This window comes from Vicugna pacos, chromosome 17 (genome assembly GCF_048564905.1).
Source record: "Vicugna pacos chromosome 17, VicPac4, whole genome shotgun sequence".
Taxonomy (NCBI): Eukaryota; Metazoa; Chordata; class Mammalia; order Artiodactyla; family Camelidae; genus Vicugna; species Vicugna pacos.
Window position 1 is genome coordinate 48,779,701 of NC_133003.1, and position 16,404 is coordinate 48,796,104.

Consider the following 16,404-nt stretch of genomic DNA (forward strand, 5'->3'; position numbering starts at 1 on the left):
GTATTCTTTGAATCAGCTCTACATGAACCTACCTAGGATGGGTTAAGGGTTCTCATCCACATTAAAGAAATGGCCTGTTGGGGTGGAGTGGAGAAAATTTTTTAAATGTCAGAGACTCTTATGTAACCAGCCCCCAGGATCAGGATGTAACTAAAGAGAAAGGTGACAACATTTCCTGAAGTGTATCTTCACAAACTCTAGTTTTGCAAGATGACTTATGAGGATGAAAAGGTTCTGGGGTCAAATAAATTTAGAAATTACTGGATTGAACAAAACCCAACAGTTATGCTTGACGTAGGGCTTCTCAGACTCTTTGATACACTATCTTGAACAGTGAATCATTCCCTAAGAGAGAGAGCATGCAGTGCTTCTAAATGCGCTAGAAGGCGATTGGCAGAACCACAGTGCCCCACAGAGTACGTGGAGAAGCACTACTGGGACTTGAACTTTGTTACACATGGAGGAGTATGTCTTTGGATAAACGGACAGAGGTAAGTGTGTTAGACGAAATATGATGGACGCATCTAGAGAGAGAGCAGTCCAAGCAAGATTATCAGTGCTGATTCCTTCTTCTTCAAAGAGAAAATGCTCAGCTTTTGATTCTTTAGGAAAAACATTTTTAAAGAGAGATGAAGGTCATTAGATTTTCATGGCTTCTGGGAAATAATCCTTGGGAGCTCTAGCTTCATTTATTCCAAATCTTGACTAACCAGGCAACCTGAAAATCTAAATTTTACCCTTGTTAACAAACTTGCCTACCAGGAGTGAGTATTGCATGTACAAGACTGCACAAGCATCTGTTGCAGGGATCTACGGAGGCACCTCGGGGCCTAATGGCCACGGTGGACAAAGCAGGGATGAAGGGGGAGGTCAGGTGCGGCAGCACAATCCCCAGGCCCTTCATTTCCGCTTTAATGGAGTAGGGCCATTTCTACCTACTTTAAATGCTAAGAGTCACTGTAGGATTTCACTTGAAAAAAAAAAATGTTCTGCGAGGAGAAAAACTTATATACCAAGTTAAAAACATGACAGTAAGAACTGTCAATTGGTGCCCTTCACTGTAAATTAGTAGAGCATCACTGTGCTTCACGTTAGCTTGTGAAAATTGTAACAGCAAGAGTTTGTCCCTCAGAACCTGCATTCACTCCAGATTTACTCATCAAAAATAAGTCACACCGTTTTATCTTTGATCACAAAAAAACACTAAATTGGTCCTGACTTACTAGCATGGTTTTTTGGAAAATACTCTTCTAAGTTCTTCAAAACAGACCAAGCATAAGAGCCACTCACTCTGTTTATTCCCACCTCCCAGATACCATTCATTTCTTCCATTTCCTTCCTCTCCTCTCCAGCTCTCTCTGAATTATCACCTATTCTCTCCCCCTTCCTTTCTATTTTGGAAGAAGGGTTCTTTCTGCATGGTAAGGATAACTGCATTACTGGACTTCTGATCTCCTGTTCCATATATCATCTGTTTTCTCCCTGGAGATAGTAGAAGGAAAGAGGCTAGAGGCTTAAATAATTTCTAATTTAAAAAATAAAATTTTCCTTCATCTTGCTGCTTACTCCTTCCCCAAACGACCATCTCATCTCTTCCCTTCATCCCCAGATTCATCTAATTTGCAGCTTGTTTCTTTATTATCTTCATTTACCACTGATTCCACAACACCCTGCAACTGAATTCTGACTAAAATTTAATTCCTAGACACTTGCATATATGGAACAATAGTAGCCTAGTTTAATAAGCTACCAGGACTCTGATGTTTAAGGGAGGCAGAACAGCACGAGCTTAGGTACAAATACTGGGTTGACAACTTAGTTATGTCACCTGGATCGTTGTGTGGGTGGGTAGGAACACATTACATTTCAAACATACCTTTTAATGTCATGTGTATACATGTATATTCAGAAAGAAAAATAAATTTTGTTAAAACCTACACTTAACAATTTTTAACTTCCGAGCTTCCTGAGAACCAAAGAAAGATTTGAAATGTTTTATATTCAGAATCTAACCTCGCTTTCTTTGGCCAAGAGCTTTATGGTAGTTCTAAAATTCTAAGAGAAGAAAACAAGTCTAAAAAGGATTGAATTCTAAGTCACTAATGTCTCGTTAAGTCAAATTTTATTAGCACATAATAAAGTTAATTCTATTTGGCAAGGTGGGAGTTGAAGGAAGAACGAGGAGAGAATGGACAGTCAGCTAACAGTTCACACAGCACAAGAGGCGCTGAGCTACAGAAGCTCAACGAGTGCACTGAACTTCCTCACCTTCTGAGGCTTTCCTTCTTCTCTTCACGTGATAAACAGCTGTCTAAGTGCTTGTTAATGTGATTCTCTGGAATATTAACCCCACAAACAGGACAATCCACTGTATTTGGCAAAAAGAGAAAGAGAATTTATTATTTGTAGAAAGAACAAAAGTAATATAACCTGACATCTTTCATTAATTAAGACAAAAAACAGAATCTAACCTTAACATGTACTTAGAACTAAGCAGAAGTGAAAAAGGACACCTCAGAGAAACAGGAGTGGGACAGACTGGTTTTACTGGGTAATGGCTACACCAGGGAAGGTCACATAATCAGAATTCTGGGCCTAGAGGGAGACACTGAAAAGAAGTCTGGAAATTTGTTTACTAGAAAATGCTTTAGTTAAATCTTTTCTACCAAGGCGTTACCAAGCTATACAACCAATCTTAAGTTTTCTCATCTCAGGAACCACACGTTTAGTACCAAAGCAGTCCTAAAGACTTGAGGAAGATATACTTGGCTGGGGTGCAAGGTGAGGGGAGGGTATGTGCACTAGATTAAAACAGGTATTGGTTTAGGCCAACTACTGTTCAAATTATTAATGGCTACAAATTCGTTACTTTAGCTTTCATTTGTAGCTACAGTTATCAGTCATTCTTTTGTGCTTCACTTTATTTTACTTTGTGGATATTGCCCCCTTTTTTTTTTAAACAAATTGAAGGTATGTGGCAACCCTGCATTGGCAGATGATGGCCAGCATTTTTTAGCAATAAAGCATTTATAAGTAAAGTGTGTATACTGGACACACTTTACTTTTTAGACATAAGGCCACTGCACACGTAAGAGACTACAGTATAGAGTAAACATAACTTTTATATGCACTGGGAAACCAAAAACTTTGTATGACTCACTTTATTGAGCTATTTGCTTTACTGCGGTGGTTTGGAACTGAACCTTCTATCTCTTCAAGGTACGCCTGTACAAGTGTAGTGTTAAAAATAAGAAAGACGACCACTCTGAAACTGTTTGATGGAGCTTCAGGAATCTGTCTGTGGAGGTATCCCAGGGCCTGGAAGTCACCAAGGATAACAGGCGGGGACCAAGGGGGAGGCCAGGTTGGGCGGCACCAGGCCTTCCGACTCTACTTGAGCAGGGCACGGCCAATTGTATCTATTTTATATGTTATGGTTCGCTGCAACATTTCATTCGAAAAAACTGGCCTGCTAGGGAGAAAATGTTACCAAGTTAAAAAGAGTACAGTAAGGGGGGTGGGGTACAGCTCGGTGGTAGAGCACATGCTTCGCATGCATGAGGTCCTGGATTCAATCTGCAGTACTTTCATTAACAAAAAAAAGAAGAAGAAGAAAAAAAGAGACAAATCTAAATAAACAATAATTTTTTTAAAAAAAGGTACAATAAGAACTGTCAGTTTTTAAAAGACTGACCAAAGATACGTTATGCTAGGAAATACAAATACAAAATTCACATTTCCATATGAAATTTATACATTTGGGTACTAATAAATTGATTTCAAGCCAAGTTTGATAACCACTAACGGCCCCGCACTGTGTGTGGTACGGGTGTACCAAAGATGTCTAAGACAGAGCTTCTGCCTTTTAAAAAGTGCTCTAAACTTCACTGGCAAGAAGACATGGAAACAACAGGCTAATTAAACAAACTGACTTAGTCATCAAAAAGTTAAGCAAATTGTACACAAAAAAGTCCAGAAAACAAATGCGGTGACACCTCAGGGGTGTGAAATACCAAAACTGAGTAACATAACCAAAGAATCGTTCGATCTGGATAGAGTCCACAAAGGTAGAACAGGGCTTGGCACACATTTTTAGAAAAGGGCCAGTTAGTAAAGATTTTAGGCTTTGGGGGCCAGAGGATTTCTGTCGTAACCAATAAATGACACCGGTTAGCATGAAAGCAGCCTCAACAACGTGTAAACACACGGGCACAGCTGTTCCAGTGAGGCCTTATTTACAAAAACACATGAAAAGCCAAATCTGGCCTACAGGTTGTCATTTTCCAATCCCTGGGTGTTGCAAGGAATAGAGGGGGGACCAGCTCAGCTAGAGCAGGAGGATTTTTGAGAGGGAGAAGTGAGAATTAAGGTCAGCTAGGGTGGTAGTCAAACTGTCTAAGGCCAGAAACGCCAGTCTGAACAGCACGGAAGTGGTCAAGTACTGACACAGTAAGATAAAAAGAGCTCTTTAACATTAAACTGGAACTGACGTGAAGGGTGAAGGGGGGGAATGAAAAGCTGAAAAACCAAAAGCTGCTGCCATGCTTAAAGTATGAACTAATTAAAACTGCTTCATTTTTGCAGCAAACATCCTGGAAGCAGTGCCTACACCCCCCTGAGACTGTCAAAGGTGACATCTGGCTTGCCCTTTTCCACTCCTTCCCCCTCAAAAATGCTGCTTACTTATTCCTAGGTCACGTGGGATGAGAAGATCTCCACGAAGAAAATACACCTGTGAAAATAGTTTCCTACCTTTAGCAACTTGTTTCAAAGCCGATGTAGAGGGTGTCTCAGGAACACGAGTGTCCGGGGAACGTGGAGCTGACTTTTCTAAAGGTGTCCCTTTGGTCTTTGCAGAAGTGCTCACCTCTTTCTGAGGGCTAGATTTGCTTTTCTTCTCTTTTGTCAACAGCTCTGATGCAGAACCACCACTTTCTCTAATAAAGAAATTCTCCATTAACCTGTTTCCTTGCTTTAAAGAATGTTTGAAGGCTACAGGAGTGTGCACTTTGGCAGCAAGGTTCTTTGAAGAGGAGGAAGCAGGAGATATGGGTGGTGACTCTAAGGCAAACTGCAACAGATGATTCCTTGAAACACAGAAAATACAACAGGTAATTAAGACATCAACTTCTGTATACATAGTAGTAAGTTAACCGACATAAGCTGTTTTCCCAATTAACACTTGTTTCTATGAAATATAGAACTTAATTCATAATGACAACCAAATCAGTGTTTCTTCTGGAAGAAAACACAAAGCAATAAATATGACTTAAGAAGAAGTTAATCTGTCTATAAAAGGAAATGGAGGGACTTCAGATTCTGGCCGTGGAGAAGAGCTGGTATGAGACTTACTCTCCAACTTTAAATAACTTTAAAATCTTGACAGAACATATAAAACTGTTTGCAAGCATAGACTGTAATCAACACAAGGCTACAATTCCTGAGAGAGAAGAGAAACATAAGGTGATCCAACATTTCCACTGGAATTTCTCCTGGAAGCATTTTCTGTGAGTTGGGTATTGAAATGAAGTTGAAACAGGAACCAGTGATGTCACAGGGTGGAGGGAACAGAGGCTAGAGCTCTGGGCAAAGGTTGCTGGGACTGGAGGGACAGGGTCCTGCACAGGAGGAGGCACAGAAAAGTACGCTAAAGGCTTTTTATTCAAAAAGAGAGTGTAATGTAAGAGGAAATTAAAATCTATAACCAAAGGAATAAAACAAAGACAATGAAACCTAGGCATACAATAATCAAATGGCCAAAAAATCAAAAATAAAGAGAAAATCTTGTAAACAACCAGAGAAAAATAAGACATGACCCCAAAGGCATGGTTTCTCAACCTTGGCACTGCTGACACTTCAAGTCAAGTAATTTTTTGTTGTGAGAGATTGTTCTATGCCTTGTAGAAATGTCAGTGTCATAACCACCCTGCTCCAGGTTTTTTTTTTTTAAATCACTAACAATGTCTTATGGAATTTATAACATACATGGAAGTAAAATATCTCAAAACATAACAAAAAAGGAATTAAATAATGCAGAAATATTATAAAGTTCTTGTACTGTTCAGAACATGATAAAAGTACTAATTTATAGTTACTATTGTATGTTAAGGATGTATTTTGTAATTTTTTCAGAAATGACTTAAAAGAGCAACACTAAGAAGTATACTGCAAAAACTAGCAAAGGAGATAAAAAATAAAAATACTCTTAATATCAAAAAAAGGACAGGAAAGGAGGAATAATTAAAAAAAAAGGAACATATGGATAAAGAGAAAACAAAGAGTAACATGGCAAACTGTAATCAACTAAATGTGATGAATACACACTCAAATTAAGACAAAGACTGCTGGACTGGATTGAAAAATAAGATGCAGTGGGAGGGTACAGCTCAGTGGCAGAGTTCATGTTTAACATGCATGAGGTCCTGGGTTCAACCCTCAGTACCTCCATTTAAAAAAAAAGGAATAAGAAGAAATAAATAAACCTAACCCTCACCCCCCAAAAAAAGAATTAAAAAAAAAAAAGATGCAACTATATACTGTCTAAAAGAAAATACTTTAAAGACCAAGGAAGAATAAAAATAAAAAGATGGGAAAAGATGCACCATGCAAACACTAAAAGAAAGCTGATTGGGCAACATTAATAAAAGACAAAAAAGAATTTAGGGAAACAAGTATTATGAGAGAAAGAGAAACATCTCATTTCGACAAAATGGTCAATTTAACTAGAAGTCATAAAAATCATTTTACTCCCTTAACAGTATAGTTTTAAAATGTATAAAACAAAAATCGACACAACTAAAAAGAGAGACAGTCAATTCACAGTAACAGTCAGTTTAAATAATAGTGCATATAAATCTAAACACACCCTTCTAACAAAATAGATAAAAATCAAGTTAAGAGTACAGATCTGAACCAAGCCAATTAATCAAACTGATATAATTAACAAATAAAAAAAATCGCACCTGACAAATGCAGAATATATATTCTTTTCAAGTATATATGGCACATTCATCAGTACAGTCCATGTTCAAGGCCGTAAGTAAGCCTCAACAAGTTTCTGAAGAATGAAATAATTCAATGTATCTTTTATGACCACTGAATTCACATTAAACTCAGCTGACGGAAAACTAAAAAAACTCCAAATTTTAAGAAATTAAGTACCACACTTCTAAATATAGGTTAAATAACAATGGAAATTAGAAAATATTCTCTCACAGCGAAAAAAATGTGACAATGAATATATGTATGTTCATGTATAACTGAAAAATTGTGCTCTACACTGGAATTTGACACAACATTGTAAAATGACTAAAACTCAATAAAAAAAAAAAAGGTTAAAAAAAAAAGAAAATATTCTGACTCAGGAGTTTCCAAAAAGTCATTAGTAAACAATTTACAGCTTAATAGAAAAACAGAAAATCAACATTCTAAGCTTCCCTCTTAAAAGGTTAGGAAATGAACAGCAAATTACAGCCAAAGAAGGAAGGAAACAATAATAGGTACTAGTAAAATAGAAAATAAATGTACAAGAGAAAATGAGCAAAGACGAAAGTTGGTTCTTTGGAAAAATTAACAACATCGGTAAACTCCTACCAAGACTGAAAAGAAAAATGAATGAAAATATAAATTACAAAAAAAGAATTAAATGGAGGTATCATTAAAATTAAAAGACAGTAAGAAATTAGAATACAGTAAAAGCAACACTTCATATCAATAAAATTGACATTTTAAGTGAAATGGACAAATTCCTTGAAAAAGACTACTCATCAAAACTGACAAGACAAAGAAACAAACAGAAAACATGAAGAGTAGTAACTATTATGGAAATCCAGCTGTAATTAAATACCATATGATATCACTCATATGTAGAATCTAAGGGAAAAAAGACAAAAAACAGGACACTATGAACTCATCTACAAAACAGAAACAGACTCGCAGACATAGTAAACAATCTTATGGTTACCAGGGGAAAGAGGGTGGGAAGGGATAAATTTGGAAGTTTGAGATATGCAAATGTTAACCACTATATATAAAAATAAATAGAAAAAACAAATTTCTTCTGTATAGCACAGGGAACTATATTCTATATCTTGAAATAATCTTTAATGGAAAAGAATATGAAAATAAATATGTGTGTGTGTGTGTGTGTGTGTGTGTGTGTGTGTATATATATATATATATATATATATATATATATGCATGATTGGGATATTATGCTGTATACCAGAAATTGACACATTATAATTGATTATACTTCAATTAAAACAAAAAACATTACTACAAAGAATACTCAGGCCCAGATCAGATAGTTTTGCTAGTGAATTCTACAAAATATTTAAGGAAGAAATATCAATGTTACAAACTCATTCCAAAAATAGAAAGAGGAATACTTCCAAACTCCTATTAAAGCCAGCATAATCTTGATTTAAAAAAATCTAACAAGCACATTATAGAAAAAGAAAATCATAGTCCAATAATATCTCATATAGACACAAAAATCCTAAATGTAATATTAACATGCAAAATCTAGATAGATAAATTTTAAAATATAATGCATTATGACCAAGTGGAATTTATTCCAGGAATACAACATTGGTTTGCTAATTGAAAAAAATCAATGAAATTCACCACATTAGCAAAATAAAAGACAAAAACTACATAACTGTCTCAATAAATGCAGAAATAGCATTTGATAAAATTCAATACCCATTCATAATAAAAACAGTCAGAGCACCAGGAACAGAAAGGAAACTTTCTTAATTTGATTAAAGATATCTCCAAAAAAAAACAAAAACAAAACTACTAACATGATAGTCACTAATGAGACTTTGAATATCTTCCCCCTCAAATTAAAAACAAGATAAGGATGTCTACTACTGCCACTTCTCTTCAAGTTGTACTGGAGATCCTAGCTTTTGTGGTAAAGCAAAAGAGGGAAAAAATAAAAGAGAGAGAGAGAGATAAAAGGTATGAAGGCAGTAGGAAAGAAAACATACTTGCAGACGATATGATTATGTTCATAGAAAAATTCAAAAGAATCTATAAGCAACTAGAATCAATAAGTGAATTTCTGCTTGGTCATTACATATAATGTCAATGAACAAAAATTAATGCCATGCCTACATACTAGCAAATAAAAAGTGAAAATTTAAATATCATTTGAAATACTATTGAAAAATATAAAGTACCCGGGAATAAATTAAACAAAAATATGCAAAACTTATGTCTTGAAAACTCCAAGACATTGCTGAGGGCAATTTTTAAAAGGCCTAAATAAATGAAGAGATATCCTATATGCATGTACTAGAAGACTCAACAATGTTAACACGCCCACTTTCCCCACGTTGATTTATAGATTCAATGGAATCCCAATCAAAATACAAGCAACTTTTGGGGCTGGAAATGATACATCATTCTCACATTTATATGGAAGTCAAAGGCCCTAGAATGCTAGCAATCTTAAAGGAGTCAAAAGTAGAGGACTCCCACTACAGCCTGTAAGGCCATCTGACACAGTTACAGTGCTAAAGATAACTGTAGTATTAGTTTAAAGGGAGACAAAGAGAACATGGCACACATTCTTCAGAAGCGGGCAGACACATACAGTCATTTGCAACAAAGGAGCCACAGCAAGTCAGTGAGTCTTTTTAACAAATGGGGCCAAAGCAAACAAGTATCTGCCGAGAAAGGAATTAATCCCAATCCTTAACCCCATCATATATAAAAATTAACTTGAACAGGTTCACAGGCCTAAATATAAAAGCTAAAACCATAACAACTCTAGAAGAAAACAAATGAAAAACTTTTTATGACCTGAGGGAGGCAAAGATTTACTAGGCAGGATTTTAAAAAGCTGTAACCATTTAAGAAAGAGACATACACACACACACAAAGAATATACTGGACTTCATCAAAATTAAAATGCCTGTTCCTCAAAAGCCACCCTTTGGAAAATGAAAATGCAAGCTACAGACAGGAAGGAAAAATATATAATACATATATCTGACCAAAATACATAAAGAATTACTAATCAATAAGAAAAAGACAAACAATACTATTTTTAAAAACTGGGCAAGAAACCAGAACAGACACCTCACCAAAGATAAAAGAAGAGTCAGTAAGCTCAAGAAAAGCTACACTAGTCATCAGGAAACGTAAATTAAACCAGCATGAATTACCATTTCATACCCAACAGAATGCTTACAACTAAAAGGACTAACAGTACCAAATGCTAACCAGGACCAGGAGCAACTGAAACTCTCCTGTCATCTAATCCCATTGGAAAACCGTTTGCCAATTTCTTATAGTTTAACATACACCTGCCCTATAAGCCAGCAACTCCATTCCTAGATATACCCAAAAGAAATGAAAATAGATGCCCACAGAGACTGCACACACATGTTCACAAGAGCTTTTTACCATACTAGCCATAAACCGGGAACAATTCAAATTCATCAATACACATATAGATAAGCATATTGTGCATACTTACACAGTGGATACTATTCAGCAATAAAAATTAATGAATACTGACACAAGCAACAACATGGGCAAATAACAGAAAGAGTATGTGACACAAGAAAAGAGAATCAACATACACTGTATGATTCTATTTACATGCAGTTTAGGAACAGTCTATGATGATGAAGCCCAAATGGTGACTGCCTGTTGGGTGGGGGCTGACTAGACGCAGAATAAAGGAGCTATGGTAGGGAAACCTTCTCTATCTTGACTATGATGGTAATCACACAGCTTTATGTTTATCGAAATTCAAACTTACTGTATGTATTTCATTATATGTAAATTTACCACAGTTTTAAAATATCAAGAAACAGTAAAAAGAAAAACAATAATTTCAAATATCTCACTGGTATGCTAATGAGAAAGGCTAAAGCTTGAAAGACCAGAAAGACCAAGAATATCAAGTGTTGGTGAGGCTAGAGAGCAGATGGAGCTCTCCTACTTTGCTGGCAGAAGTGTGATTGATTTCAACCATTTGGAAACTAGCTTTAAAGATACCAACAAATAAATTAATGCCTGCTCTCTGACCTAGCAATCACACTTCTATATTCATGCCAAAAGAAATACAAAAAAGACATACACAAGAATGTTCAAAGCAGAGTATTCATAATGGACGAAAACCAGAAACAGCCCAAATGTTTATCAGTATGGAAATGGGGGGAAATAATCCATTATCATCTGAAGTCAAAAGACTCAGAACAAGATCAAGTATTTATCACGATATAGCATTTGATGGGATTTCCCTTTCTCTGTAGGCCTAAAGTCAATAAAACCACTCTTTTAACACTCTTACCACCTGAGGGGTTAGTTACTTCACTCAGCAGGAAATGACACAAAAAAAGAAAAAAAGCAGTAAATATCTTATTCTGACTTACAGTTTTATAGAAATCCACAAAAACCCTACATCTAGATATCCTGCTTCATAATGTATTTAATTGCCAATCATAATCTGAATGCTTTGACCCCTTTAAACATGCCCTGAGACTAACGGGTTTATCTACTATTTTACGCATTAATATTAAATGTTGTTAAATGAATAATCAGGGTTGAGAGAGGCTGAGTACATGTGCAGAAGACCAAGACTGTCCACGAGTTGATAAATGTTTAAGTTAGGCGATGTGTACATGAGCATCATTATTTTTGTATATATTTGGAACTTCTTCACAATAAAAGGTATGAAAATAAATAAACAGAAGCTATGGTGGGAGAAAGGTTAAAAAAAAAATTCAGGATCTTCACCTTGGCGAGGAAACAGAAATAAAGTGAAAATACAGAGCCACAATCGTTAAGTCTCTTTTCCTCCTAGGATCAGGATCTGGTACAAAGACAGTTCTAAGAAAAGCTTTCATCTCACTATGACAAAGTAAAACACACACTATCCAACTAACAGAAAGAACTGTCACTGATAAACCACTTCCATACTACTACACGGGTTTATCTTTTCAGCTAAGTGTCTACACTAGAGATAGCGCTCCCTTCCACTTTTATTCACAATTCAGATGAATTTTAGTCTTCCAATTTGTTCTCTTCCTTCAACACATGCCAATGAAGAATGTGGTACCATGGCAATAATAAAATTATGCCCCATGCTAAGGTTAAAGTTCATTAATTTCTTCACGTGCCTGATAATCTTAGCAGTGGAAATATAATAGAGAACAAAACAGTGTCCGTCCTCATGAAGCTTACACTCTAGTAAGGGAAGAGAGACCAGACACCCACAACGTATGTCAAAAGTACTACAGGAAAAAAAACTGAAGCCAATGAAGCCGAGAATGAGGAGGGGATGAACTTGATTCTCTTTACAGGATGGTCACAGAGGACTCACTGAGAAGATGACCTATGAAAAACAGTCCAAAGAAAGTGGAGGATTAAAGCACTGGATGTCTAGGGAAATACTGTTTCACTGAGAAATAAAAGTTAAGTACAAAGTCTCTAAGGTCAGAGTGTGAGTAACATGTCTGAGAAACTGGGAGGTGACTGGGGCTGAATGAACGGGGTGGTGGGGGTTGGGGGTGGGTGGAGGAGGGGTGGAGAAGCAGGCGATGAAGTCAGGGGGCCTGCCATGGAGGGATCAGAGGACTGCCACTCACAGGACGCAAGCTTCTGCTCCAAACGAGACGGAAAACCACCCCTGAACGATATTCAGTATGACTTACTTTTTATTTCAAGGATCGCTCTGGTTGCTTCCCTCAAAAGGACTGTGAGAGGGAAAAAGCACAAGTAAGAAGACCACCAGGAAGTGATCACAATAATCTAGGCTGATGCTGGCCTGGACAGGATAACACTGGCAGGGTGAGGAAAAGCTGTCAGATCCTGGAAGTCTAGTAAAGACAGAGCCAATAGGCTTTACTGGCCGAATGACAGATTAAGTGTAAAAGAGAGGGGGGTCAAGGATGACTCCAAGGTTTCTGGCCTGAGCAAATGAAAGGATGCAGCTGCCATGTACTGAGATCAGGAAGATTGTGGGAGCAGTAGATGGGCAGTGGGGCTTGGGGTGGGGGCGCATAGGTAAACAGTAGTTTAGTTCTGGCTTTTAATACGTCCAAGCAGAGATGTGAGATACGCAGCTGGATATGTGAGGTTGAAGTCTTGGAGAGAGATCAAGCTGAGATATAATTTTGGGAGCCATGAATATACAAATAGTACTTAAAACGATGAGACTGTTTATGGCAATTCACGTACCTTAAAAATGAGCTGTGTGAAAACATTAATTTCAAAATTGATACTCAGACTTAAAATGAATTGGTAATTTCCCCTTTAATTTCCATCACTCCTATGAATTTAAATTAACGTGAGTTGGCACTGCAGCGTCTACAGCATTCACCATAGACACTCAGATTTTTTTGTATGAATTATGGACTTTCAGAATAATTGTGACTCAATAAAATATAGGAGAATCTTGCCCATCTGTCAACTGTACAATAACCTTACCTTTTCAGAATGTGGCTAAGCATCAAGAATCAAAACAGATTTTTGGGTAGACATGAACAGTCTTAAAAGCCATGCACTCAGGTCCATGGACTTTGATAACTAGAAAAAGACCCTGCAAAAACTTGTGCTGATCTGGAACATGCAAACTGCAGTCTAGGACCATTTGGTTAAATATGCAGAGGCCCACCAAAGCACAAATTCTTATTAGCATCTTAAGACATGCACAGACATAGAACAGGGCAACATACAAATACAGATAAAATATATGATAGTAATGACAGGAAACTTTTCTTAGGTTCCTTTGCTCCAGGTACTGTTCTGGGTATCTTTTAATATAACTCTTCATTTCTAATCCTGATAACAATTTCTCAAAGTGTCAACAGTATTATCTCTACTTTTCAGATGTGGAACACAGGCCAAAGACAATGCACACCTTGACTGCACCCATATCAGAACTAGTAGGGTCAGGACTGGAACATAGTTCTGCCTGAATCCAACCTAGCATGCTCTAAACTATACCACAAGTAAAGCTGAAATTATATTCTACATATCCTTGTAAGATGCTAAGGGAATTTTTTATTATGATTATCATCTAAAATGTTTAAATTCTTAAACTTGGATTAAGTACCCAAGGAAAATTCTTATCTTGCCAGTGGAGAAACCAAAGCAGTAAATGATGCTCTATACTCTCAACTTGCAAAAATAATGACAAACATGTAGACTGGCTGCTATATACAAATACGGAAACAGCATTTTCTTACTTAGATCAAGAATGAGGTCTACTTTTAGATAAAAGTATTCTAATTAAATTTTATTAAATACAACAGTTTCTTCACTTCTTTATTGTAAATAAAGTCGAGTCATGGGAAAAAAAAAAACTTGTTCCTTGAAAATAAAAGGCAAATACAGAAGAAAATGTAAGCTCTGCATGTCAGCCTTGTTTCTGAAAACCTCTGGAATTATTTCCAATACCCTTTTATTATTCAGTTTAGAAAATTAAATTTTTAAAAATCATAAATCATAAAATGGCAATGACAGATGGGAAAGACTAGAAGAAATGAAATTAATAAACAAATAAATAGCTTACATTTTGCTCATAAAATTAAACTTCCTCCCTCACTGGTCTTAAATCAGATTTCAAAGAAGTAATGAAACTGATTAGCTTGAATTTTATCCCTAATAATTTTGCAAATGAAGTATCACGGCACTTTAGACGTGACAATTGTCCAAGAGATGTTCACCATGCGGCAATTCCAAAAAGGTAAACAGAGGGAGAAGAAAATGATAAAATCCATCCCAGATCTACAAAGAACGCCTCCTACCCCATCACACCCACTGTAATGAACACATGACTAGCCTATTTCGTCAGGGAGGGAGGGAGAAGGGGAGAGCACAATTGTTCCAAGGCCTCCCTTTAAGTTACCAAAAGGTCTGTAAACCCAAAGATACTGATCACTTCTCTTCAACAAACAGATGCTGTTCTTTGTAGCATTCCCTTTTTCCGAGCAGGAAGGCTGATATGCTTCCAGTGCCAGCTGAGGAAAAAATAAGTCTTGAGATACAATTTTACTGTCTCAGAGAAAAGCAAACAGCCAATCAATTCCTCTCTAAAGACATGGCTCCATCTTTCCTCACAGACTTCAAAATCTAACTGGTGAAGGACTTTAAAATAAGAAAAGCAATCCCTTTAATTATGAGAATCAGAGAATCTCAGTGTCTTAACCTAGGAAAGTATCTTCTTATAACTTTGCTTAGGGAAATAACTAACCAGTCAATTTCTAGCATATCATATTAGGTGAGCTTAGAGTTGTAAATTTGATCATTTTTACAATGCAAATCAATGAATAAATGTGCAATTCTACTGGAAGAAATCTCTTTTTGTTTTTAGAAACAATGTAATTAACCTCCAAGAATGTCCCAACAAGCTTGGAAGTGATGTACTTAAGTATGTGGGCACCTAACCATTAACTAAACGCAGTATGTTCCTAACAAACACTCCTGCTTAGCTTGCATGATTAAAACTAAAAATAATTCAAGATACTGTTTGGTAAAATATGCCATTTTATATCCCTTTGGGTGACCATTCACTATCACCATCATGCATTTGACAGTTAAGAAGTAAAACTACACTTTATAAAGCACCAGTAATTACATATGTCACAGGACATCATTTTACCCGTGCTGAGCAAATCAGATTAAGAATTAATGGTTTAACACATAACAGACACAGAAACCATCATAGCTAGGTGTGTGTACACACGGGTTAGTACATGTATGTCTACATGCATGTGTTCCCCAGCTCTGTCCACCGAGCGGGCTTGGAAGCAATGACACCCCAGTAACAATGAGCATACCCAGCTCCAGATCCGGACTTCCCAATGCCACTCTCCAACAAAAGGAACCAGGGCTCCTTGGGAAAATGGTTGATTCGAACGTTGGGGTGGAAAAAATAGAAGACAAAGCTGAAGTATCTCTGAAATACCAAACGTATGTAAGTACCCAAATCTGCATTTTAACTCTTCTCTTCATAACCAGGGACCTTCTGTTAAGCAAGGGAACAAAGTCCTATTACAATGATGTTATTCCATGTGTGATTAATGACCATTGTCACATCCCTTCTTTTACCCCCAAATACGCAACCCTGCATTCCCTAATCCCCAAAAGTGCACAGAGTAGAGGGGGCACACATCTAAAAGGCAAAAGCAGTTAGGGATTAGTCACAAAACTAAATCATACCGTGCAAAATTCAAGCTTTTTACCAGTTCATCTAATATGCGGTTATTTTTCAGGTCCGGCTCTGTGACTGTCTAGAAAAGAAAAACAACAGATGGAAAAAGGTCAGAAACAATAATTAACCTGTCATAATCTTGTTTTTGAAAGCATGTGTACCATCCTCCTGAGACTCCCCATCCCACTAAGTCTTCCAGGAAAGCCTCAAGATAAAGTTCATTT

At 36.7% G+C, this 16,404-nt stretch overlaps 1 protein-coding gene across 1 annotated transcript in view; it reads right to left on the reverse strand.

Moving 5' to 3' along the window:
- Positions 1–16,404, reverse strand: part of RAD18 (RAD18 E3 ubiquitin protein ligase) — a 99,133-nt gene that overhangs the window by 66,828 nt on the left and 15,901 nt on the right. The window contains exons 4-6 of the mRNA XM_006206888.4: positions 16,189–16,259; positions 4,753–5,087; positions 2,269–2,368 (exon numbers count right to left, since the gene is read on the reverse strand). Coding sequence (XP_006206950.1) covers positions 2,269–2,368; positions 4,753–5,087; positions 16,189–16,259 — 506 coding nt within the window. The remainder of the gene's footprint in view (positions 1–2,268; positions 2,369–4,752; positions 5,088–16,188; positions 16,260–16,404) is intronic.